This window comes from Triturus cristatus, chromosome 2_1 (genome assembly GCF_964204655.1).
Source record: "Triturus cristatus chromosome 2_1, aTriCri1.1, whole genome shotgun sequence".
Lineage (NCBI taxonomy): Eukaryota > Metazoa > Chordata > Amphibia > Caudata > Salamandridae > Triturus > Triturus cristatus.
This window is the reverse complement of record NC_140581.1, coordinates 296,324,590-296,347,897: the sequence shown is the minus strand read 5'-3', so window position 1 is coordinate 296,347,897 and position 23,308 is coordinate 296,324,590. Positions and strand designations below refer to the sequence as shown.

The following is a 23,308-nucleotide window of genomic DNA, read 5'->3' as shown; positions in this document are numbered from 1 at the left end:
TGGAGTGAGAAGCGTTGCACCGTGAAGAGAGTCGAGGGCTGCGAAAGTGTCCCATATCTCTAGAATGGGCACATCTGACTGAGCTATTTAAGGGTGAGGTGGAGGAATGTGATGAGGCTGCGGGGCACAGTCCACGGAGGACCCCAGCGTGAAACAGGGTGTATGCCAACGGTTGAGTCTGGTAGTAGCTGGAGCCAGTCCAGTGGGGCTGAGGGTTGTAATCTCCTGTCTGACTGAGGCCATATCCTGGTGGGTGATGATACAAGCCTTCCCCCCCTCTGTTATGCCTGTCCGGAACCATCACAGTCCCCACTCTGGCCGATGTATTCGGCCTCTATCCTTCCCCCACTCCGCACTTGAAGTCTGGGTCCGCCCACTCCCATTCCCCTCCCGAGGTCAAGGATCTGTGACCCTCAGACTGAAAATCGTGGCAAGTGTTGGGTTAATTGGGAGGGTTGGGGTGGGTAGGGAGTTGGAGGGTTGTTTGGGAGGCAGAGCCCCCAAAGATATCGAATCTTGAATATTGTGAACGTAGCGCAGGGGCATGGTTGGATACAAAGTAATGTGCTTGACTGAGGTACTATCAAGCTCTCGTATGTTTTATTTGGTCGGCATTGCCAACTATGTGGCACGACGTGTAAGGTTGCCTCGGATATATATGCTATATCCTTAGTTCATATGTAAAAGTATTGTGTTTCATGCATACTGTACTTCAATGGTCCTGTATATGCAAAAACAGATCAATAATTTGTTTAAAAAAAAACAACACGGGGAGAAATTTCTTTATTTCTCCTCGTTTGTGCTTTTTCTATGTGTGCTGCCTTCTGCAGCACAGATAGAAAGTGAAAAAACCTCATGTGATTATTGTTGAACAGAAAGGTTACCCTTCCTGTACAACAATATTCATCCCCACAACGCAGCCACCCTAGCACCATGGTGCAGAGGTGCCTGCGTTGGCGCAGGCAGCCCATTGTGCGCCTGCGCAGGGAAAAAGGACAGGAATTCGCCTCATGTTATAGATACGGCGCATCCCTGCCCTTTTAAATTGCCGTAGGGAAGCGCTGCAGGAAGGCCTGCTGCGCTTCCCTATGGCAAAACCTCATGAATGTGCCCCATAGCATCTAACTCAAATTAACCATTGAAAGGTGCAGTACGAAATGCATGTAAATAGCTAAGTAATACTATTAGAATGTGCAACAATGTGTATACACGTGCACATAGCAATTACACACCGTAAGCATGTATTGGTGCACCATCTGATAAACTGACCTGTTCAGGGGCCACATTGCTCAGGTAGGTCAGCAAAGGGAAGGAGCACGCCATCCTCAGACCAATCCACAATATCAGTCATACCCTTTGTCTGCCAAACAGACAGTCGCCCCTGGTCCCACAGTGAACTAATACCTCACACATGGATACTGCGATGTCACGTGCATATGGGACATCAAGGTTTGGCCCTGTCAAGCCCCCCATCCAACCACGGCATGCTGTTTTGAGTACCCCTGGGAGGATGCCTGTTGGAATATGAAGGTACAGCACAATTTGCCAGAGTCCTTGAAGGGCAGGGCCCTCTGCCCCTGTTTCACAGTGTCCGGCAAACAATCACCCATGTTCTGCATGAGCCCTGTACAATTGTCTGCTACATGATATGAGTTGCAAAAAGCAACTGCCCATCCCCCCGCGTAGCGTGCACACATCAGAGCAGTCAAGGCCACACACCGTCTACCCACCACACACAGGAACACCATAAACATGGACTTGAGTAGTTTCAAAGTTTGCGCAGGTAGACATAGGACACATGCCATGTATACTGATGTCAGCCTAAAGTAACACGTATCTATTACCTCCCAATTACAGCTGATCAAGGATATGGAGTCCAGAGTTGGGTTATGACACCATTTGGAAATCCAAGCACTGACCAACAGAAGGCATACAACCATGCCCATTGCCGGACAAGGAACATTATTGAACGCAGCTTCGGAATCCTGAAGTCAAGGTTCCGTTGCCTTGACGTATCAGGTGGAAGGCTACTATATTCACCAGAAACTGTTTGCAAAATAATACTTACATGTGCGATACTCCACAACATATGTGTCAAAACTAATGTGCCCTGGGAGGAGGAGGACCAGCAGCCTGGACAGGTGGATGATGATGAACATGTGCAACCCCAAGTGCAAGACATCCACCACACAGCAGCAGGGATACGACGTCGATCACACATAGTGACTCAATTTTTCTCATGATGTAGAAAATTGAAGTCAGTAAAATGTACAATAAAGAACATTACACAATTTCAAGTTGCATCCTCAAGTATGTGTCCATTAACGTTCAAGTTCAATTCATAGATATATACATGTGCAGATGTACATCAAACTGCTGCTGCATGGCAGTGGAAGGACCTTGGTTGTGACAAGCTGTGGCACTGCCATAGCACAGGAAAGCAACATCCTATCAAAAACATGTTTCATAGTCGTGTGCAACCTTCTTTTGCATGAATAGATGGCATGCAGTGAATCATGCACACTTGCACCCTAAGTAAGCTATGTGTGTGTGGTGGTCCTGACAAGCATAGCTGCTGAAAGTGGCCACAAATATCACGCATGGAAAAACTTGTGCAAAAGCTCCTTGGGATGCTGATGTCTCACATATGGACATGTGAAAAGTGATGCAGCATTTCCGCCGTGGATAAGAAAAATACATACATGTCTGAGCAGAGTCACAGCTCAAGCAATGACATGCAGGCACTGGCAACAATGTGTGATGTAATGTCAGTCAGCTGCTGTGCAAGTTGGAAGTACCACTCACAGATCAATCCTTATTCACTCCGAATATACACACATATCATCTTACAGAAGGAAACGTTGGTGAGAAGAAGCCACACAAGTCAACATGCAATAAGGCAACATGTCGACACAGGTGACACACATGTACCATATGTGAAACATCCCTCGAACAACAACATGGGTTACAATGACAAGCCCCCTGTGCCACCAGAACATCACTTTATCTGACGGACTGGTGGTGCATGGGGACCATCCACATGTACAGGGAGCGGGAAACCCACCCTGTGTGACTTCACATCTCCTTCCAAATACATAGGGGCAGATTTACAAGAAAGTGACGCATCTGTAGAGATGCGTCACTTTCCCTGCACCTACTTGCCAAATCCTTGCCTCACCATGGATGCACGGCGAACCATGGCGCAAGGATTGACAGATGCGTCAGAAATTCTGACGCAGCTGTTGACGGAAAAATCACGTATTGCTGGAGTCGTGTCGCAAGCACGACGCAACTCCAGCAATGCCCAGGGCCGCCATATGCCTAACATGCTGCATCAATACTAACGCCTGCTTCAAGCAGGCGCAGGGTGTTGACGCAGCATGGATGTAAAAGTGACTCATTGAAATCTTGTAGATTTCACTGGGTCACTTATACGGGGCTTCCTGCGACAGAACGCCCACCCTGTACACATTAAACCTGACGCAGGTGTAATGTGGCGCAGGGCTTCACAACGTGACGCATATCCCTAGATGCGTCACGTTGTTAATGGGCAGCAACTTTTACGCAGCCGCTGCGTCACAAAAGTGATGCAAGGACGGTGCAAAAGTGACGCAAGGGGCTTGTAATTCTGCCCCAAACACTTTACACACAGCATTTAGCGGAGATTATGAGTGCCATGTACGTTGCGGTGGTAGTTGACACACAACACACATGGAACAAGATACATATCCAGATTGACCAAATGAGTGAAAGCATGGAGATGCAACTGAATACTAAACCACCCTGGAGGTGGCGTAATCATTTGCAAAAAAGGAGACATTCCGTGCAAGATTACGGACTTCCTGTGCATCTCTGTCAATCAACAGGGATGCACCAGAAGCATCGAGCCATCTGCCCACCCGTGCGCAAACACAGATGTGCCGCATGTACAATGTGGTGCACCGTTGCGCATGGATGTGCAGATGCGTGTCGCATCCCCCTGTGCAAATGCGGTGCATTGCTGGAGTAGCGTTGCAAATGAAACGTAGGTCCAGCAAGTATGATCTTGTCCCTATCGCAAACATGCTGCATTAATACTTATACATGCTTCAAGAAGGCGCAGGCTTTTGATGCTGCATGGACGTCAAAGTGACTGAGTGTAATATTGTACATGTCACTCAGCCACTTGTCTGAGGCGTTCCTGCACTGGAAGGCCACCTCCCCCCCCCCCCCTGCCAGGATCACCAACATCTTGCGCAGGGCTCAACAACGTGACACATCTCACTAGATGTGTCACATTGTAAATAGCCAAAAGCATGGCACTGTCTTCGCCCCGCCACTGCATCACAAAAGTGATGTAACGGTGCGCTAAATATGGCGTAATGGGATTGTACTTTTACCACTTTGTATGTACGCCGTGCCTTATTCCGCTCCATATCTGTGCTGCAGTCCACAACACTAATTTCAAGGGGATAATGCATGCACACAGATAATATCTGGTGACGTACGCATCCATGCACCAGGCTCCAAGGGTCCTGGCCCACTGCATGCCTCAAGTTGTTGCACCAGTGCAGGGTGAAGCATGGATATGCAACATATGTCTGTGAATACGTGGCACACCTGCGCATTCAGGAGTGTAAAATGCAAATGCTGCTACGATGCTACAGTTCCTGGTAGTTCTGCCCTCACACATACACATCTATACAGTGGCAAGTCATGATTGAGTCACTCACACAATAGAAGAGTGTTGCATCTCAATGTAAAGTGTCGCAAGTAGCAAAGCGTGGATAATTTTTACATCCTGCAGCAATTACAACATGAAAAGTGACGCTTTTACACGTAAAGTATCGCTTCTACAGGAAAGTCTCGCAAATGCATACAAAAGAGTAGCATCCCAATAATGCGCGACGTACTGTGACTTACGTCACGCTTCGTAATTATTAATTCATGATGCAACACGCAAAACAAATAAGCGTCACGCATGCATACCTGAGCCTAAATGCAATAAGTGACAATCTACGCATCAACGGAAGCGTGACGCAAAACGTAAAAACGTGTCGCATCGAAGCAGGAAATGATGCAATGATTCCAGAACCTCCAAAACCAGGAAGTGCACAGTTACTTTCACTTTCCCTTACTTGCTTTCGGTGTGTGCTTGCTGGTGGAGTTGTTTGGAGTCTGTGGTGTCCTGATTTGCCTTTCAAAGTGTCTTTTGTCTGTCCCCTGTGTCTTTTGCGGTGTGTTTTTATGTCTTTAGTGATTTGTGAGTCTTGTGTGTGTCTGTAACATTAGTATTGTGGGGTGTTTGTCGATTGGGGTAGTTAGTTTTAAGGCTTTATATAGGGGTGGGTTATTTTATTGTACATATTAGGTCAATCTTAAATAAGTTTCCTTTGTCAAATTTATTAAGTTTCCTTTACGTCATCCTAAATCATGTCGGGAAGGTCTCGAAATTTGACCGATCGACAGTTTGGCGGGATGATATGGCTAATATTCCACTACCTGCCCCGGATGATCAGCATGGGGGGCAGGGTCAGTCAGGGGTATGACACAGCAGGGCGCAAGCGCCGGTGGACCACTGTGCAGCAACATCTGGGGCGTCTATTCCAGATCCAGCGGACAACCCACCAGATAAAGCACCGCTGGCAGGACGTCATCAGCAGGGAGGCTGACCTGCTCGATCATCTTGGCCTGGAAGTTGGTGGTCCAGTTGGTAAGTCAATGTTTCTTGTCACTCATATATTCTCTTCAGAGGTGCTAATCTATGCCATATCTCCCTCTCCACAAATCGTATGACCAATCAATTGGCGTTGCAATGGTCTGTATGGATGTACATATGAGCGCATGCAATACAAAAGACTGTTCTGTGGCCACAGACACATATGTTGGAAACCATGGGGCAGATGTATGAGGGACTTGTGCCCCTTTGATGCCACCGTAGCGTCACTTTTGTGACGCAGCGGTGGTGTAAACCCTGCGCCAGTTTGCGCCATATTCACATCGTGACGCATCAATGGAGATGTGTCACGCTGTAAAGCTCTGCGCTACATTAAACCTGCGTCATGTTTAATGTAGCGCAGGGTGGGTGTAACGGCGGAAATAACCCTCGGAAAAGTCAAATCTATAATATGTGACTGACTCACTTTTCCGACAATGAGGCATCAAAACCCTGCACCTGCTTGAAGCAGGCGTAAGGCTTGACAGACCATGTTAGGGCTGGGCTGGTTGGAACAGTGCTGGAGTTGCGTTGCGCTTGCAACACAACTTAAGCACTGCGGCAACCTTACGCCATCGAATGCGTCACGCATCTGTTTATTCCTGCGCCATGATGCGCTGCATTGAAAATGCTGCGCATCATGGGTGGCGCAAGGGTAAACTTGTGTGACCCATCTCTCCTGGCGCATCCTTGCTGATTTGCAGGGATGCGCCAGGAAACATCAATCGGCCCAAATATATATGATGTTGACATTGAAATTTTCTCTATTCACACAGACACATGCACCAGTTAAATAAATTGATTTTTCATAGTCATGCTGTGAACAAGGGGGAGGATGATTTGGATACAAAGGGGCAGATTCATGACGTCTGGCGCATCTCTGCTAATCAGCAGAGATGCACCAGAGGAGTTGCCACGCATCTGCCCACTTGTGCGCCACCATTGATGCGCCGCATTCATGATGCGGCGCACCGTGGCACTCGGATGGGCAGATGCGTGACGCATCTGCCGTCGTATGGATGGTGCATTGCTGGAGTTGCTGTGCAACCGCGACGCAGCTCCAGCAAGGCTCTGGGTGCCCCTATCCCTAAAATGCTGTGTCAATCCTTACGCCTGCTTCAAGTAGGCGCAGGGATGTGACGCAGCATGGCTGGAAAAGTGACTGAGTGAAATCTTGTCTATTTCACTCAGCCACTTTTAGGAGGCGTTCCTGCGCCGGAACGGCCACACCTGCCCTGGAACGCCTACATGTGGCGCAGGGCTTTACAACGTGACGCATCTCCCAGATGCGTCACGTTGTAAATACCCCGCACCATGGCGCAGGATTTGCGCCGCTGCTGCATCACAAAAGTGACGCAACGGTGGCGTCAATGAGGCGCAAGTCAAACATAAATCAGCCCCATGATGTGTAATCACGGTGCCAAGCCCTGTGCTGGTACACAAACTGCCACCATGTGCAGGTGCAGGCAGACTTGCTAACATGTACATGGCTGCCTGCGTCGTGGGTCAGTAGTGTCTGTTCATGAAGGGACACCTTCATGCACCCTGTAGGAAACCGGGGTCTCCAGTCCCTAAGGGCGGTAACGTGACACGAGCGGCTGGGCACCCAAAGGCCTGTGTGTAAAGCAACCATACAACACGCACCTCGCATGGAATGGGGAACACACACAATAAGGTACGCCACACTGTAAAGGTTCATGCAAATAATTCAAGTTTATCCAAGTAGTTCGAGATAAATGCAGTTCATGTGATATAAATGCAATTCATGAGATGTACATGAGATGTAAATGAAGTTCATGCGATATAAATGCAATTCATGAGATGTAAATGCAGTTCCTCAGATATCAATGCAAGCTTCACTTAGATTAGCAGTGTATTCACCCGCCCCATATTCACCAGCACCTCATGCACCAGTAGGTTTCTAAAGGCTCTAGGCCACCCTAGTGTATCTCACTTCTCAGGGTAGGGTTTGGGGACTGTAGCGCCACTCCTAGGGCGTGCAGGGACCCAGGGCAGAACTCGTGGGCACACCGCTACTTTGGTTATCTGTAGCACCTCAGTGGCGATTCCCGCGCTTTACGCGCTGAGCGGTGAATACCTCAGAACAGCGCCGATTTCCACAGAGTGCTACTCGTGATTAACTGGCAATGACTACTTCAGAACGGGGCATCTAGACCAGAGCGCTGCTCGTAGTTGCCAACAGGGAACACTTTGGAACGGAGCATTTAACACAGAGCGCTGCTCGTAATCAATAGCCATGCATTTGTCATAACTGAGCATTTGAAACAGAGCCCTATCATCATCATTTGCAAGGAATACTTCAGACTGGAGCATTTAAAACCAAGCGCCATTCGAAATCATTAGCAAGGAATACTTCAGAACGGAACATGAATAACAGAGTGCAACTCGTAAGCAATGACATACAGCACTTCAGAACGGAACATGAAGAGCATAGTGCTACTCGTAAGCAGTAACAGTGAATCTCTACAAACGGAGCCAGTAGCAGGGAGCGCACCGGACTTGCGGAGCAAGTCTCTCGGGCTCCGGTGCAGTTTGTAGGGCACCACGCTTCAGTACAGTCACGGGGGGCACAAGGAAAGGATCCCTTGGCGGGGTCTCTCAGTCGTGGTGACCAGGGGGACTCCCACGGAGAGGAAACACGGGCTCAAGGTGTGTTGCGGCTCCCAAACATCAGGGGGCGCACCGGCGTCAATCACAGCATCCGGGCTTACCTTGCTCTTGACGTTGGATGGCGTCCGCTCCATTGGCGATGTGGGCAATGGTCCTCGGCCTGGCCCACCTTCTTGCACAGCTGCGACGGCAGCAACGGGTCCCCGGGCTTCTCCACGGGCCTCGTGACACTGAAGGGCACTACTTCCGGCCTTCCGCCCGCTGCGGTGAGCGCGCTTGCTTCCACGCCACAGGGGGGGGGCTGAAATTAAGGAGGGGAGCTCCGCGCTCAGCGGAGCACGCTGCCGAGGGACCCAGGCCACGTCAGGGAGCGCAGGGGTCACAGCGCTAGTACCTGGTCGATCCCCGGTGGTTCTTTAATCTGCTTTGCATAGGGTTTCGGGGGTCAGTCAGGACACGCAGTCTCAGCATTCAGTTACTGTTCTCAGGTGTTAGATGAAGTCTTGTTGGCGCAGATGGCTCTGGCGCCCTTAAGGGGGTTCTGTTACAGGGGGGTAGGGATGGAGTTAACGACTAGGTCCTTCCTAGTCAGGCTGGACAGAGGTTCTTTTGGTCCTACTACTGCTGTGCAAGATCAGAGGGTTTCACAGGGTCCCTCACTCACTTAAGAGTCAGCACCTAAATCCTGTCACTCTCAGAGGCATAAGTCCCTGGCTAGGCCCAACCGCCTACACTCCTGCGTGGATTCTCCAGCTCTGCTGTACCCCACTGGCCAACTCACCACAAAAAGTACCCTTCCTCACTTAAGAAGCCCTAGGTCAGGTGACCTCTAGCCAAGGCGGCTAAAGTAAAACGCCACCTCCCTCCTAGAAGGTTCCAGCACATTCCAGGAGCCTCCCCATTCTACCCATGGGACAAAAGGCGGGCTGGTGTCGCAACATTGTTGTGGGGTCCCAGCCAGCTCCTGGCAGCTAGGGTGCTACTATGAAAGACCACTCTGCAGTAGCAGGGGTCTGTGGCAGCCATCTAAGGGAGCACCTGCACCTTAACACTGATTGGCAATGAAAAGGCACCCGGAGACCTACTCCAACACAAAAATTATGGTGGACAACAATTAGGCACGATCACAAATAGAAGGGGGGACCACCCTAGGGCTGACAGGTCCAACACACCCCAAGGTCACTAATGTCATGATTCTCTCCTCCAATGTGTGTAATCAAATGCAGCATGCATTGAGCAATGACAAATGAAATGATTAAATAGTCCCTTTTTCGAGACACAGTAGGCCAGCCTTAGGGTGGAGTGCCATCCAGATGGTTTCCCAGTTAATTGCCACTCTGTAAGTCTGGCCATGCATCAGTGGCTATGGGTGTTGTGTGTGAACATCCACATCTAACAACATGCAACATAGCAAATCTTTTAAAAACGTAGTGCAAATTTTGCATATTCACAAGTGCATGGTAAAACACGCTTGCTGGATTTGCAGTTCATTGTCAATGTTAAGCATGAATCAGCACCACCAGGATGTAGAATATAGTGAAGTACTGTTGGAACAAGGAATATTTAAAATGTCAATGTTGTTTTCCATTGCTAGGAATTTCAAACAGTGTGGTGCAGACAAAGGTCTGGGGTTGCATCATTCCTGCACTATCTTGTATTTCAGTCCATACCCTGTGCATATGTCACCATATACATGACTCTGGTTGCGTATGTAAGCATGCGGCATCAATAGATGAATCAAGCAAGCATCATCATCAGGATTAGCCTACTCACATGTGAGGGTCGCAATCCAGCTGCAGTTGCAGAGTCTGTTACATACATTTGAAAAGGAGAGGTGCACGGTGTGGTCTGCGCAGGATGTTTGTTGTCAGCTCATTGCATGTGGGTCGTAAGCATGCGCTAGTCCACTTAAGGTGCATAAGCTCACTATTACACACCCAGCTTCATTGTAAACGCTGAATGCTGGAGTGACGTGTGTGCCAGATTGGTAGGAGAGGTTGGTGACAGGGGTACATTTGTGATCATCAAAGGATGAGTATCATGGTAGATGCGCTGTCTGTGGTGCTCAATGTTGTCAAAGATGAGATGGAGGGGTAGCAGGTTTTGCATGAAGATATATGTTTACATTGACCTGTGTCTGAAAATGTCAATGATCCTGGAGGCACATGACATCTGTGTGGAAATATGAGCAGCGCTTGTTGTAGTGATCCTGTGAGGGGGACATGTCCGCATGCACAATGCTAGCTCTGCCAATGTAACTCGTGAAGTGCATTCTTAGTGTAGCATTTCTGGAGTTGATGAGGATTGATTGGGTGAGTCATTTGCCCTTGTAAAATCTTGATGTGTGTGTGGATTGTTGAGATGGTGTCCTTGCTTTGGATCCTTATCAAGGGGATTTATGGTGTCTTAGCGTCCCCGTCCTTCATCGTTGCAAAATGGTGTCTGCATGTGTCTCACTAATGATGTGGTCTGTATGCGATCCGTGTTGACTTCCTGTGCTGCTGTGTGTCTGTGTTGGAGACTGTAGCAAAATCATCTAGACATTACGATAACCATCTGTGTGGTCCATTGAGAACCAAGCTTGTGTAGTGCAAGGTGTTGTTGGCATTTTGGTTTGTGGCTCATTATAGTTGTTAGTTGTCAAGAATCTGTAATTTCTGTGTGGGGTGCTAATTGTTTCATATGGATGCAGCTGTATGGTACACAGGAGGTGTACGTCAGAACGGTCAGGCCATTGGGGTATGTGGTCTTGGTGTGGTGGATGTGTTGATGTTGCCACCGTCCTTGTGGCTGTGCCTTGTGGCCAGTTGCTACTGTGTGATGTCTACAAGCTTGTCAATGAATTTTGCTAACCTGTTGGCACGTCTGTAGTCAAGATGTGAGTTGAGCTATGTCACAAGTCTGTGGAACATGTATGCGAATGCATGTTGGGCAATGATGTATGTGATGTGGGTTGTGTACACACCTCAGGGGCATGTAGGTATTTGGACGAGGTTCCCACAGGGGTGTTGTCCTTGTTCTGACCTGGATCTGTGCACTTAGTCGTTTGATGTTGAGCGTGCTATGGCTTGTGCTTCAGTTTGTGATGTAGATGTACCTATTGAGTGCAATGGCATGTGCACACACCAGACAGTTGTTGTAGACTAATCATTAAATGGGATGATTGATTGGTGAGTCATCTGCTAACTTGGGATGGAAAGGTAGCGTTTACCATGATTCCTGTGAGTAACGCTCCATCTGTTGCTAGTCTTTTTGCGGATGATACAGATCTCCATGGCTAGTCTTCAAAGGGTGGACACTTTGATGGCGATGCATGTCATGATCCAGAGTTGGTGTAGTTTTGTGTGTACGTAGTGTGCGTGTACTTGGTGGTGTACGCCAGGGTGCATTGTAGTCTGGATTACTGTCCATGGGTGTTGCTGGCTGTGTAATTTGCGTAGCGTGTAGATTTGCCACTGGTACAGTCCATACAAAGTGATCCAAGTTTGAGCTGATGGATTGTGTAGAGGCATGTCCAATGATTGAGTTTGGGCTTGTTGCTGGGTAAAGATGGCTTTGGCTGATGGTCCGATACTGTGCATCTGCAGTGTGTACATGCCTCAAACTACATGTTCGCTTGAATGTATCATGGATGTACACCTTGAATGCTGTATACGTCATGGTGGATGCACTTCAGGTGAATCAGCATCCCGAACGGAGTGTGAAGCAGGCAGCCAAATGTAACCCTAGTCATGTGTGAGCCACTATGCAACAGTCATCTGCAAGATCATATCAGTGTGCAATCAGTGAACATGATAGAGCTTAACATGCTGTGGGAATGTTGAGAGTCGAAGAAGCGTTGTCAGTGTCTGTGGCTAATAAATGCTTACACATGTGCGTGTGCATAAACACGTTTTTGAAACAGCAATCCGTACAGCAGTCAGCAACAGTGTCTGCATAAGGGCATGTGTGTTGAATCTGTAGATGCATGTGCGAAATCACAGGGATGGCACACATGTGTGAACATTGATGTGGAAGCAATCCAGTGTTTCCACTGTCCATGTGTGTTAGGAAAAATATGGCTGCACTCAATGTAAAAGGAGTGACACGTCCTGTTATTTCCATGCATGTGTCACGCTAAATAATGTTTTGGTCTAAATTGACATGTACATATGATGTGATTCTATACCAATTTGTACTTCTGTTACTCTTCTTGTAGGTGGCCCACGGCCATATACACAGGGGGAGGTCGACAGCTTTGAAGACCCAAATGCCACCAGTGAGTATCCATGTTCATATAATTTGTTGTGTATCAAGTGCGAGGATGGAAGCAAAACTGTGTATGAGTGCAACTATGGTACAATCACAACTTCCTGCTGCAGTCAGAACTTATCTTTTGCATCCTAATTCCAAACTACATGATGTAACATGTTGTGACCGTTGTACTACGTGTGGACATGTGTGGACAGATCAGAAGCCACAACACTGTCTGACACTCCTTGCCACTATCCACAAGGCAAAATGGAGTGGCCATTGCCACTGGGACTGGAGTAGCCAAAGCCAAGTTAATGAAACAGCATCTGAATGACATTTGAACCTTCACGTCCGTGAACAATTCGGAGAAGTTCAAGTATATTGTAGTGACAGTTTAATGTCATCCTTGCATTAATTAGCCAATGTATCATGCTATGGAAACATTGTCAGTGCAATTACCATCAACATCCCTAGCCCCAAAACATTTGTATATGGATGAGCCATAGGAATGGCAGTCAGACTTATTAATCAATCAATCAATCATTACTTTTGTAAATTGCTCTACTCACACGTGAGGGTCTCAATGCGCGGGGGGAGGTGTGCTGCTATTGATCGAACAGCCTGTTCTTGAGTGCCCTCATGAAGGCAAGGAGGACCAGGCTCAGCTGTAGGAGGGTGTTCCAGGTCTTTGGGGCATGTTGGCAGTACAAACTCCTGCCGCTGGTAGGTCTTTGGATGTGGGGGACAGTGGCAAGGGCAAGGTCACTGAAAGGGCACTGGCAATTCTGGTAGTAGACGGTGATTATCCTGTTGAGGTATGTTTGACCGGTGTGGGGGAGTGCTCTGTGTGCATGGGTGAGAAGCTTGCAGGCGATCCTCTTGTTGACGGTGAGCCAATACAGGGATCCCAGATGGGGTGTGATGTGGCTGTGGCAAGAGGAGTTGTGCACAAGGTGTGCAGAAGCGTTCTGTATGTGTTGCGGATGTTTACGGAGTTTGGCAGTGGCTCCCACATTGTCTGCATGTCAATGGTGCAGCCTGATGCAGACGAGGCCAAGGGTGAAGCTTCTACTGGTTGCAGTGGGGATCCACTTGTACATCTTGCTGAGCATGCGGAAGGTGTTGTAGCTGGCGGATGAGACGATGTTGACCTGCCTGGTCATGGTGAGGGTTGATTCGAGGTTGACCCCCAGGTTGCTTGCATGGTTGGTGTCTGCCGGTGCTGCTCTCAGTGTAGTTGTCCACCAGGAGTTGTCCCTGGCTGAGGGGGTGGATCCAAAGAAGAGGACCCCCGTCTTGGGTGAGTTTGGCTTCAGTCATTTGTTCGTCATCCACTCGTCAACGGCAGTCATTCCTTTGTGGATGTTGGTTTTGGTGTTGAGGTTGTCCTTGGTGAGGGAAAGGATCAGCTGTGTGTTGTCAGCGTAGGAGATGATGTGGAGGTGGTGCAGTTGTGCAACGTGTGCAAGCGTGCCCATGGAGATGATGAACAATGTTGTGCAGAGGGATGATCTTTGTGTTCTGCCGCTGATGATCTTTGAGGCTTGGGAGCAGAATGAGGGTAGGCGGAGGCTCTGGCTGCTGCCAGAGAGGAAGGAGGTGGTCCACTCCAGAGCCTTGCTTTGGATTCCTGCGTGTTTGAGGCATGTGCGTAGGGTGCGTTGACAGACATTGTTGAAGGCGGCTGAGAGCTCATGGCGGATGTGTGGCGCACTTTCATCATTGTACATCAGGGTCCAGATGCCATTGGTGTTGGCAATGAGGCCATTTTCAATACTGGGATTCCTGCAGATGTCGGAGTGTGACAGGTCCAGGATGGTGTACTCCTCGAGGTAGCCGGTCAGTTGTTTGTTTGCAATCTTGTGCATGCCCTTTAGCAGGAATGGGAGCAGGGAAATTGTCTGGAAGTTCTTGAGGCCTCTTGCATCCACCTTGGATTCCTGGAGTGAGGCGTTGATCTCGGCGTGCATCAAAATTTGCTGGGAAGCTCGCACTCTCTAAGGAGATGTTGATGGCCTTGAGGAGATGGGTTGCAATGGTGGGGCTAGCTTTGCTGCACATGTGGTGCGCAAATGTGTCAGACGGTGAGATGGAGTGGATGGTGTACCTCATTTTGATGTTGTCCTTCACATTGCTCCAGGTGTGCAGGGGGGTCAGTGTGGATGGTGGCCGGGGTGTCTGAGGTGTTGCTGCCTGTCAAGGTGTACGGGTTGTGGTAGCTGTTGTGGATGTCTGCAATATTGCAATGGAAGAGTGTGGCAAGGGTGTATCACAGGTCTTGCAGTTGTGGGATGTCATTGGTGTTGGAGCCAGGGTTGGAGGGTACCTTAATGATGTTGAATATCTCATTGTTATTGGGGGCGCTGTTGTCTATGCAGTCCTTGGTGGTGGCCCTTGTAGCAGTTCAGATGAGGTGATGGTGTCTGAGGATGCCGTTCTTGTGGCCCACATACTGTCTGGTGTCTGTTTGGGGTGCAATGTTTTATGTACTTTCTGGCATGTGTGTATGGAGGGCCGTATGTCCACAGTGAACCAGGCAGCCTTCTTGCCAATGTGTCTGTTGGAGGGTTCTGTGATCGGGGTGACAGTGTTGTGGCAGTCATTGATCAATTGCCTGCATTTGCATGTTGCGCAGTCAGTGTAGTTTGGGTTGGCGTGTGGGCACTGGGCAAGGGTGTTGTCAAGCGGTTCATTGTTGTCTTTGATCTGGCTGCTGCATGTGATGTGTTGAATGTGTTGGGGTGTGGTGATTTGTCTTGAAGGTGTAGTGGATGCACCAATGGCCAGTCCAGTTTGGTGGTGTGGCTGAAAGGGACATGGGAGGTAGCCGAGGATCTTGGTCAAGCGTGCGTCTGGCGGAGTGGGTGTGCGTTTTGACGAGCTGACTGAGTCCGAGGTTGACTACCAGGGTGGAGGAGTTGTTGTGTTTGTGGTTCTTGAGGTGGAGGTTCAGGTGTACCAGGAGGATGTAGTCATGCGTGCAGAACCAATTGGCAATGGTGTCACAGAATTGAAGCCAGGGTCCAGGGGTTCTGTAGACGAGGGTTCCTCTGAGAATGGGGTTGTGGTATGTGTGGCTCTTCAAGTGCATGAGTTTGGCGGTGCTGAGGGTGTGGTCATTGATGTGTGAGGCCCAGAGGGTTTTGTGGTTGACCATGACAATGCCAAGCCCACCTCCTACTCCATTGTTGCGGTCCCTGCCAGTGTTCTTGTAGCCGTCCAGAATGGCTATGGCAACGTCGGGCATGGAGGAGGCCTTCAGACATGTCTCCCCCAGGAAGGCAACATCCAGTGGAAGATGTATGGATTGTGTCCACGAGTTGGATGGGGTGTTTGCGTACTGTGCATAGCATATGGTGTATTTGAATGCGTTTCGCCTTGTGCTGGGTCAATGAAAAGGTCAATTTGTAATGTATGGAAAGTTCCTGTGGATATGCCTTGAAAGCTGCACATCAATATGTCTGTGAGTCATGTATTTGGCATTCAATCTGTCGGTCATCACATTTCTCATGTGGTTCCATTGTGCTCGTGGACCCACCCACCTTGGATAGGTATGCAATATTCCTACAACGGAGTATAGATGACACTATGTACCATATGCACAGAATAAGAGCAAAGCTATGTGTCAAGTATGCATGTCTTCCATAATGTAGTGAAAAGGCTTATTCAATCCAATCATTTTCCAGGATGATGTCAATATATGTGTACCAAAGCGGGTGTAGTGTCCATGCATTGACTTTTCCTATGTGTAACACAACAGATGGGAGCCCATGCGTGGTTAGTCCTCATGGAATTCCACACGGAATATTTCAAGCCTAGGGTGGCTTTTAGAAATTTGTAGTCCACAGCCATTTGTTTGTGGGACAGGAATCTGCCTCCTATTTGATTATTTTGCTGACAGCCTCATCTCATGTCTAGACGTATCACAGACCCACTTTCACAATTAATGTTGGTACAGGACTTACAATGTGTGTCCCACAGATGATTGGATGTGTATGGCACAATCAATGAGATGGCCGATGGCCAGGATGACCCGGCCCAGCATGGTTGCATTGGCAGTTAATGCATGGACTGCAGGTGAGCATTTCTGCAGTCCACACACTTCAACAGCTAGTCATGTGTCCTTCTGATGTGACCCTTGGAACTGTAGTACTTGATTGTCCCTTTTTTCCCATGGAACAGATAAGGGATGATGTTGACATTGCTGTGACGTGCTTTAGTGCACAGGGTAGGTGACACTACGAACGTATTTCAACACACAAGTGTGGCACATCCTGTCTGATAATGTTATATTCACATTCATGACAACATAAGACTTATGTCATGATGCTGTGACGCATCCTTGATTCTTTGTCATGATGACTGAGTTGCTGCAAGATATGGTAGATTTGTTACTGTGTTTTGGGGATTGGACAATACCCACAAAAACCATGGGCTACATGTAAGTGCTTGTAGCATGTATGCTCTGAACGCCAAGCTGACGTTAATTGCACCCTGCTAGTACTACATGGCATGCTGCATGCCATCCAATTTTAGTATTGTTATGAATTATGAGTCTCCTTGGTGTGTAGACAGCAAGCACATCTCTGTGTTCCAATATGCAATTGCCACTTCAGTGCATTCCTCTGTTGGAGTGTGAAATGAACGGGCTAGTGGTAAATATGCAAGGGAAGGAGTTCTTCTTCCATGACAAACTGCGACACTGTCAGAACCTAGCGTCCATTGCAGATTCATGTCCACATGACTCCATGCCTGATACAAGGCGAGCCAGATGTCATTTTTGTGGGGATATGATCACATGTCGTGATGCCTGTTGACTGGTTCTTAAATTCATATGGCTCATCATTAATTAGTTACTATGTCAAGTGTGCCAAGGATTACCATGCAACCATGACATTCAGTTGACTGCACAGTATGTGCCGAGCTAAATCAGTACTTATGTATTGGTGTGTGTGGGCAACAAATGGAAAAGATGATTTGCCCAAATGTGTTTTACATTACACCTGACAGCATGCATTTCCTATGATTTAATGTCCGGCATGTTCTGGTGAACTGACACATGTCCACCTTTTCATACAGATAACATGAATGCAGAGGATGAGCGGGCTTTCCGCATAAGGAAGGCCCGATATCTACACATCCTCTCCGTGGCAAAGGGCTTCCGCTGGACCTCCCGCCAGTATGAGAAGCAGCGGGCTACCGACACGTGGACCACCGACCCCGCCTCAAGGGATGGCATGCAGCCACAACAGCATCCTCCCACTCCCGTGGCCCCATCGACCTCATCAGCCGCTGTTGTCCCCAGTGGAGCAGCCTCTGGATCGTCTGCTCCACAGGCCATACCGGACCAGGCAATGGACACCCTGATGTCCAGACTTGATTCCATGGACAGGAAAATTGAGAAGTTGGAGGAGAAATTGGACACGGTCCACCAGAGACTGGAATATTTGATTAGCCAAATCTAGGGGCTAATTGAAATATGGTTTACAGTTATTGTGTTTGTTAATATTATTATTTTGTAAGTATCATTTTGTTAGTGATTGTAGAATATGTAGGCATAGTTAGTTGAGATAGGTTTTTAGATGTAGATGTAGTTTTAAGGTTTTTATCATAGGGGTTTTTTAAATACTTTTAGGGGTGGGGGGTAATGTTATGTGTGTTAATGTTTATTGAAAAAAAAAATAAAAAAAAAAAAGAAAAAAAAATATATATTTGTTTTAGTATGGTGTTATAGTTAGTAAATGTGTAGTTTAAGTATGTGTATGTCTATTGTGCATTGATGTCTTAAGGGGGGGTGGGGGGATGATGTCTACTTGTCTGCGTGATCATAGTTTAGGTTAGGTTAATAGAGTTAAGTTCGTTAGTGTAAGATTAGTTAGTTTAGATAGGTTTTGCTTTTTAGATTAGTTGTTTAGATAAGTTAGTGTGTTCTGTAATGTAAATATTGATCACCATTCTTATTTTATAAACCTTTCTTAACATACATTGGACTATATTCTATGTCATTCCGCATTTCAAATGTGGTATGTGTGAGTTGTTGGGCACATGGACTGTGACCACCGGTTCCTGTTTGAGTGCATCATATTAGTACATTCAGGTCGGTTTGTGCTACATGTCTGACTAGATGTACATGTTCATGGAACACCTGTGCTTTGCTTTTGTTGGTAGCCAATATTGGTCTGACACATACATACGTTTTGGATTCTAAGCATGAGTTTTCTGCCAACCTCAGCATGAACATTTAGCAATATTCTGTCTCTGCTGGGTACCATGTTGACATATATATGTGAAATACAGCTTTTATCTGACACAGATGTACGGAATTTACTCACCACACATCTGATCCCTCTGTGTTGTAATAGCTACACCATGTTCATGTGCAAGTGGTCATTGTGTTACAAGTGGCTAGCTCATATGACTGTACAACACACTGTCTGTATACAGACGTATTTACGACTTATGGATGTTGTATGAAGTAACGTGGTTAAAATTTCTGGCCATTTAGTTGGGGCAGGACAACAATATTGTTAGACACAACGTCATCAATGGTGATGTGCAGTCTCGAAATCATAGTTTGCAGCCAGGAAGTGTGTTTTTTTGACACACTGGCAGAGCTTTTCTCAGCCCCATTTTGACAGAGATTCAACCATCCACTGTGTGGAGACTTGCTTAAGTTTTGTACTGTGTAGACGTCTCATGTTGCACACACCTTCCCCAGCAAAGGTCCCTCCCCGCACTTGTAGGAAACACAACAGGTGGCCGGTGACAGTAGGAGTCCCGGATGTAAGTGAAGAGGTGAATCTTGAAAACCTCACAACAGCCCAGAGTATACTCCATGATGGGAGACATTGACTGACCTGTGAGCGCGAGCTCTGTCCTGCGAGGTCCTTCCTGTTGGGCTGTTTGTTCTGCTGCTGCACCTCGCGGAACCCGCTCCGCGGGTCCCGCTTCGCCCGTGTGCCTGGGCGCATCGTTGCTGATTCCTGACAGGGGAGCTGCCTGAATCTCGGGGAGCAGGGCTGCGAGCGCCAGGTGAGGATCAGGGACTCCATTGCCCAGGAGTCCCTGTGCTGCCATCATTTCCTGCACCTGGACGCTCTCCCTGCTGGCCACGCCCCCTAAGCACAGCTGAAAAGAGCCTGCTTGTCCCTAGCTCTTTGGGAGACATTGACTGACCTGTGAGCGCGAGCTCTGTCCTGCGAGGTCCTTCCTGTTGGGCTGTTTGTTCTGCTGCTGCACCTCGCGGAACCCGCTCCGCGGGTCCCGCTTCGCCCGTGTGCCTGGGCGCATCGTTGCTGATTCCTGACAGGGGAGCTGCCTGAATCTCGGGGAGCAGGGCTGCGAGCGCCAGGTGAGGATCAGGGACTCCATTGCCCAGGAGTCCCTGTGCTGCCATCATTTCCTGCACCTGGACGCTCTCCCTGCTGGCCACGCCCCCTAAGCACAGCTGAAAAGAGCCTGCTTGTCCCTAGCTCTTTGGGAGACATTGACTGACCTGTGAGCGCGAGCTCTGTCTTGCGAGGTCCTTCCTGTTGGGCTGTTTGTTCTGCTGCTGCACCTCGCGGAACCCGCTCCGCGGGTCCCGCTTCGCCCGTGTGCCTGGGCGCATCGTTGCTGATTCCTGACAGGGGAGCTGCCTGAATCTCGGGGAGCAGGGCTGCGAGCGCCAGGTGAGGATCAGGGACTCCATTGCCCAGGAGTCCCTGTGCTGCCATCATTTCCTGCACCTGGACGCTCTCCCTGCTGGCCACGCCCCCTAAGCACAGCTGAAAAGAGCCTGCTTGTCCCTAGCTTTTTGGGAGACATTGACTGACCTGTGAGCGCGAGCTCTGTCCTGCGAGGTCCTTCCTGTTGGGCTGTTTGTTCTGCTGCTGCACCTCGCGGAACCCGCTCCGCGGGTCCCGCTTCGCCTGTGTGCCTGGGCACATCGTTGCTGATTCCTGACAGGGGAGCTGCCTGAATCTCGGGGAGCAGGGCTGCGAGCGCCAGGTGAGGATCAGGGACTCCATTGCCCAGGAGTCCCTGTGCTGCCATCATTTCCTGCACCTGGACGCTCTCCCTGCTGGCCACGCCCCCTAAGCATCCTCCCCCTATATCAGGTGCAGCTTCTTCCGCGGCGCGGGAGCGCGCGGGAGGGCGCCGGGAGAAGCCCGGGACAAGGGCGGGACCGTCTGTGGCCGTCCGGGGCCGAAGGTGGCCGGGCTGGGCCTACCCTCTTGGATTGTGCTTCCGATCCCTGGTCTTTTACACTCGGTGGAGCCGCCCGCCGAGTTTAATTTATTGTGAACATTATGCCGTCCCCTGCAAGGGAGAGCACCCCACTAAAACCGGGTGGAGCAAAGAATAGGACTCTAGAGAATTATTTCTCCCGGGCAGTGGGGGAGGGGGACAAAGAGTGTAATCTGTCCAGGTTAAGGGCAGAACGGAGACGCTCAATAGATAATATGAAAAACACGCCCCTCGGAGACCAACTTATTTTACCAAGGGAGGAGTTGTCCCGAATTGATGATGTCCCACTATTGCTGAGGGATTGCACTAACATATCACCAGTTGAAGCCTTGAGTATAGCCCCAGAAATTAGTTCTAGCCCCCCAAGGGTGACCATTGATTTAGTGTCCCAACCCCCTCCGGCCCCTCCAGCCTCGAAGATTAGGAAAACTAAATCTAAGCCAACTAACACACAAGTAGCCTTTGGACCTCCTCCAAATAAACGCAGGAGGAAATCGAGGGGAGTTCAAGGAAAGAGCAAACCCAAGGTTCCACACTCGGATTTTGGGAAGTTTTTAAAAACCCCCACATTAGTAGAGAAACCATTGGTCGATTTACACCCTAAACCCATTGCTCATGAGGATCCAGCTCCTATTATGATAAAAGACACAGGAGTTGGTATTGCTAATATTCCCTTGTCTGTTGTCCCGCTGGGAAACCTAGAATTTTTGCTAAGGTCCCTGTTATTACCGATCAGCGAGAGTATTAAAAAGATTGAGATCAGACTAACCATTTTAGAGGCCACATTGGGCAGTCTGAAAACTCCAGCTGGCAGACAGAGAAGGCAATCAGAGTCCACTCCCTCCACTATAGCCCCTAAGCAGTCGGCAAATAGTGTCGCCAATCCAGTCCCTCCACAAGCTGTGAATGTGGCACCCTCGCAACAACCCACAAGGCCAAAGCCTGCAACAGCTAAGCCCCCTAACACCAATATGCCCAACCCTCCTTTAGGATCTGTACCCCCGGCACAGCCGGTAGACAAGAGCACCCCGACCCCTTTAATGAAGCTCACCCTGAGACCACGCAGACCCAATTTACCTCCAGAGACCAATGCTTTTACTGTCGTTATGGCAGGTGTCCCCCCACTTGAGGAAGGTGAAACGGAGGATTTTTGTGCCCTAAAAAGTAGGGTAATCAAGTGGTTAAACATAAATAGACCCCTCCCGACACATTTTAATAACGAAATTATAATGGTAAGAAGGGTACCATGGGTGGGAAGAACACAAAAATCTATTACAGGGGACTGCATACTGGTGAGTTTTAGGGACACAGGAACGGTGTCCCATATATGTCAAGGGAAAAACAGATCTAGGGAATCCACCATCCAAACCCTCCATGTGTCGTTCTTTTTTCCCATCATCCCAGTCCTATCTCAGCAACCCCAAACTCATGACAACTGGGAGAGGGTTGGCAGGAGGGGGAGTTACCAGGCCTTCAACCCTAGGCCGTTTTGTGGCCAACCTGAACAACCCTTTTTTTCCTATAACCGGTTCCATTGCCTAAATGGCCTTGAAGGGGTCGATTGACAGACAGACAATGCCCCCCAGGGTTGTATAGAAATTGGAGGTACGGTAGAAAGACTGGAGGAGCAAAGATCCAAGGCTCAGCAAATCCTGGTGGTTGGTGATGGGGAACCAAACTGCGTTGTGCCAAAGGAAATAGTTGTAGACAAGACAGGAGGGGGACATGGGCAGGGAATGCAAAGATCAATGTGGGAAAGAAGACCAAGGGCCCAGGGGGGTGCTGAATGGAGTGGAGAGGGTGTGAGACTTATCTCATGGAATATAGCGGGTATAGCGGGCAAATTCAACAATAAGGAATGGGTGGACTTCATTAGAACATTTCACATTATATGTGTACAGGAGACATGGGCTGTGGAGAATAACTACCATCTGCAGGGGTACAAGTGTTTTTTTGTTCCCGCCCGAAAATCTAGCTCAGGGAGAGCAATGGGCGGTTTGTCCATCTATGTAGATTTAGACCTGCCAGGCACCTGGTCCTTTCCAGACTGGTTCTCATATGGGATACAGGCGGTTCGGTTCCAGGGAAAGGGGTTACGTTTCTCTGTTTTTAACATATATAGCACCGAGTTAGAAAATAGCCACACCCCGGTATTAACTGAACTCGACCAAAGGTTAGGAAAAGAAATCATATCCCAGAATAAGGGACCGTCTGGTGGACTGCTTGTGGTGGGGGATTTTAATTGTCACCTTTGTCCGGTACTGGTCAAAAAGAACACAGATTGGGCGCAATGCCCAATTGAGAAGGGACCGCATTTTTCTCACTCGCCTACTGGGTCGGCTCTTAGGTTGCTTCGGCTTAAGTACGACCTGGAGCACACCATTAATATGGTAGACCCACAGTCGGATGGTACACTCCCACCAACTTTTAAGGGCAGGGGCTGCTCGTCTATTATAGATTATATTCTGGTCTCGAGATCCCTGGTTAATAAAGTAGTCAGTGTAGGGATAGACTGGAACA

General features: G+C 48.8%; 1 protein-coding gene across 1 annotated transcript; it reads left to right on the top strand.

Annotated features, from left to right (window-relative positions):
• The first annotated feature begins 5,433 nt into the window (after window positions 1-5,433).
• On the top strand, window positions 5,434-18,184 carry LOC146864118 (uncharacterized). Its single transcript, XM_085640713.1, has 3 exons — window positions 5,434-5,692; window positions 12,525-12,584; window positions 17,639-18,184. The coding sequence occupies exons 1-3, from the start codon at window positions 5,458-5,460 to the stop codon at window positions 18,022-18,024; spliced, it is 681 nt and encodes a 226-aa protein (XP_085496839.1). The 5' UTR covers window positions 5,434-5,457; the 3' UTR covers window positions 18,025-18,184.
• Window positions 18,185-23,308: the final 5,124 nt, after the last annotated feature.

Bases quoted from the DNA above. Each gene is read 5' to 3' on its own strand.
- LOC146864118 (XM_085640713.1), top strand. From the start codon at position 5,458: ATGATATGGCTAATATTCCACTACCTGCCCCGGATGATCAGCATGGGG. The intron at 5,693-12,524 runs GTAAGTCAATGT...CTCTTCTTGTAG, and splicing joins GGAAGTTGGTGGTCCAGTTG to GTGGCCCACGGCCATATACA. The intron at 12,585-17,638 runs GTGAGTATCCAT...CTTTTCATACAG, and splicing joins TGAAGACCCAAATGCCACCA to ATAACATGAATGCAGAGGAT.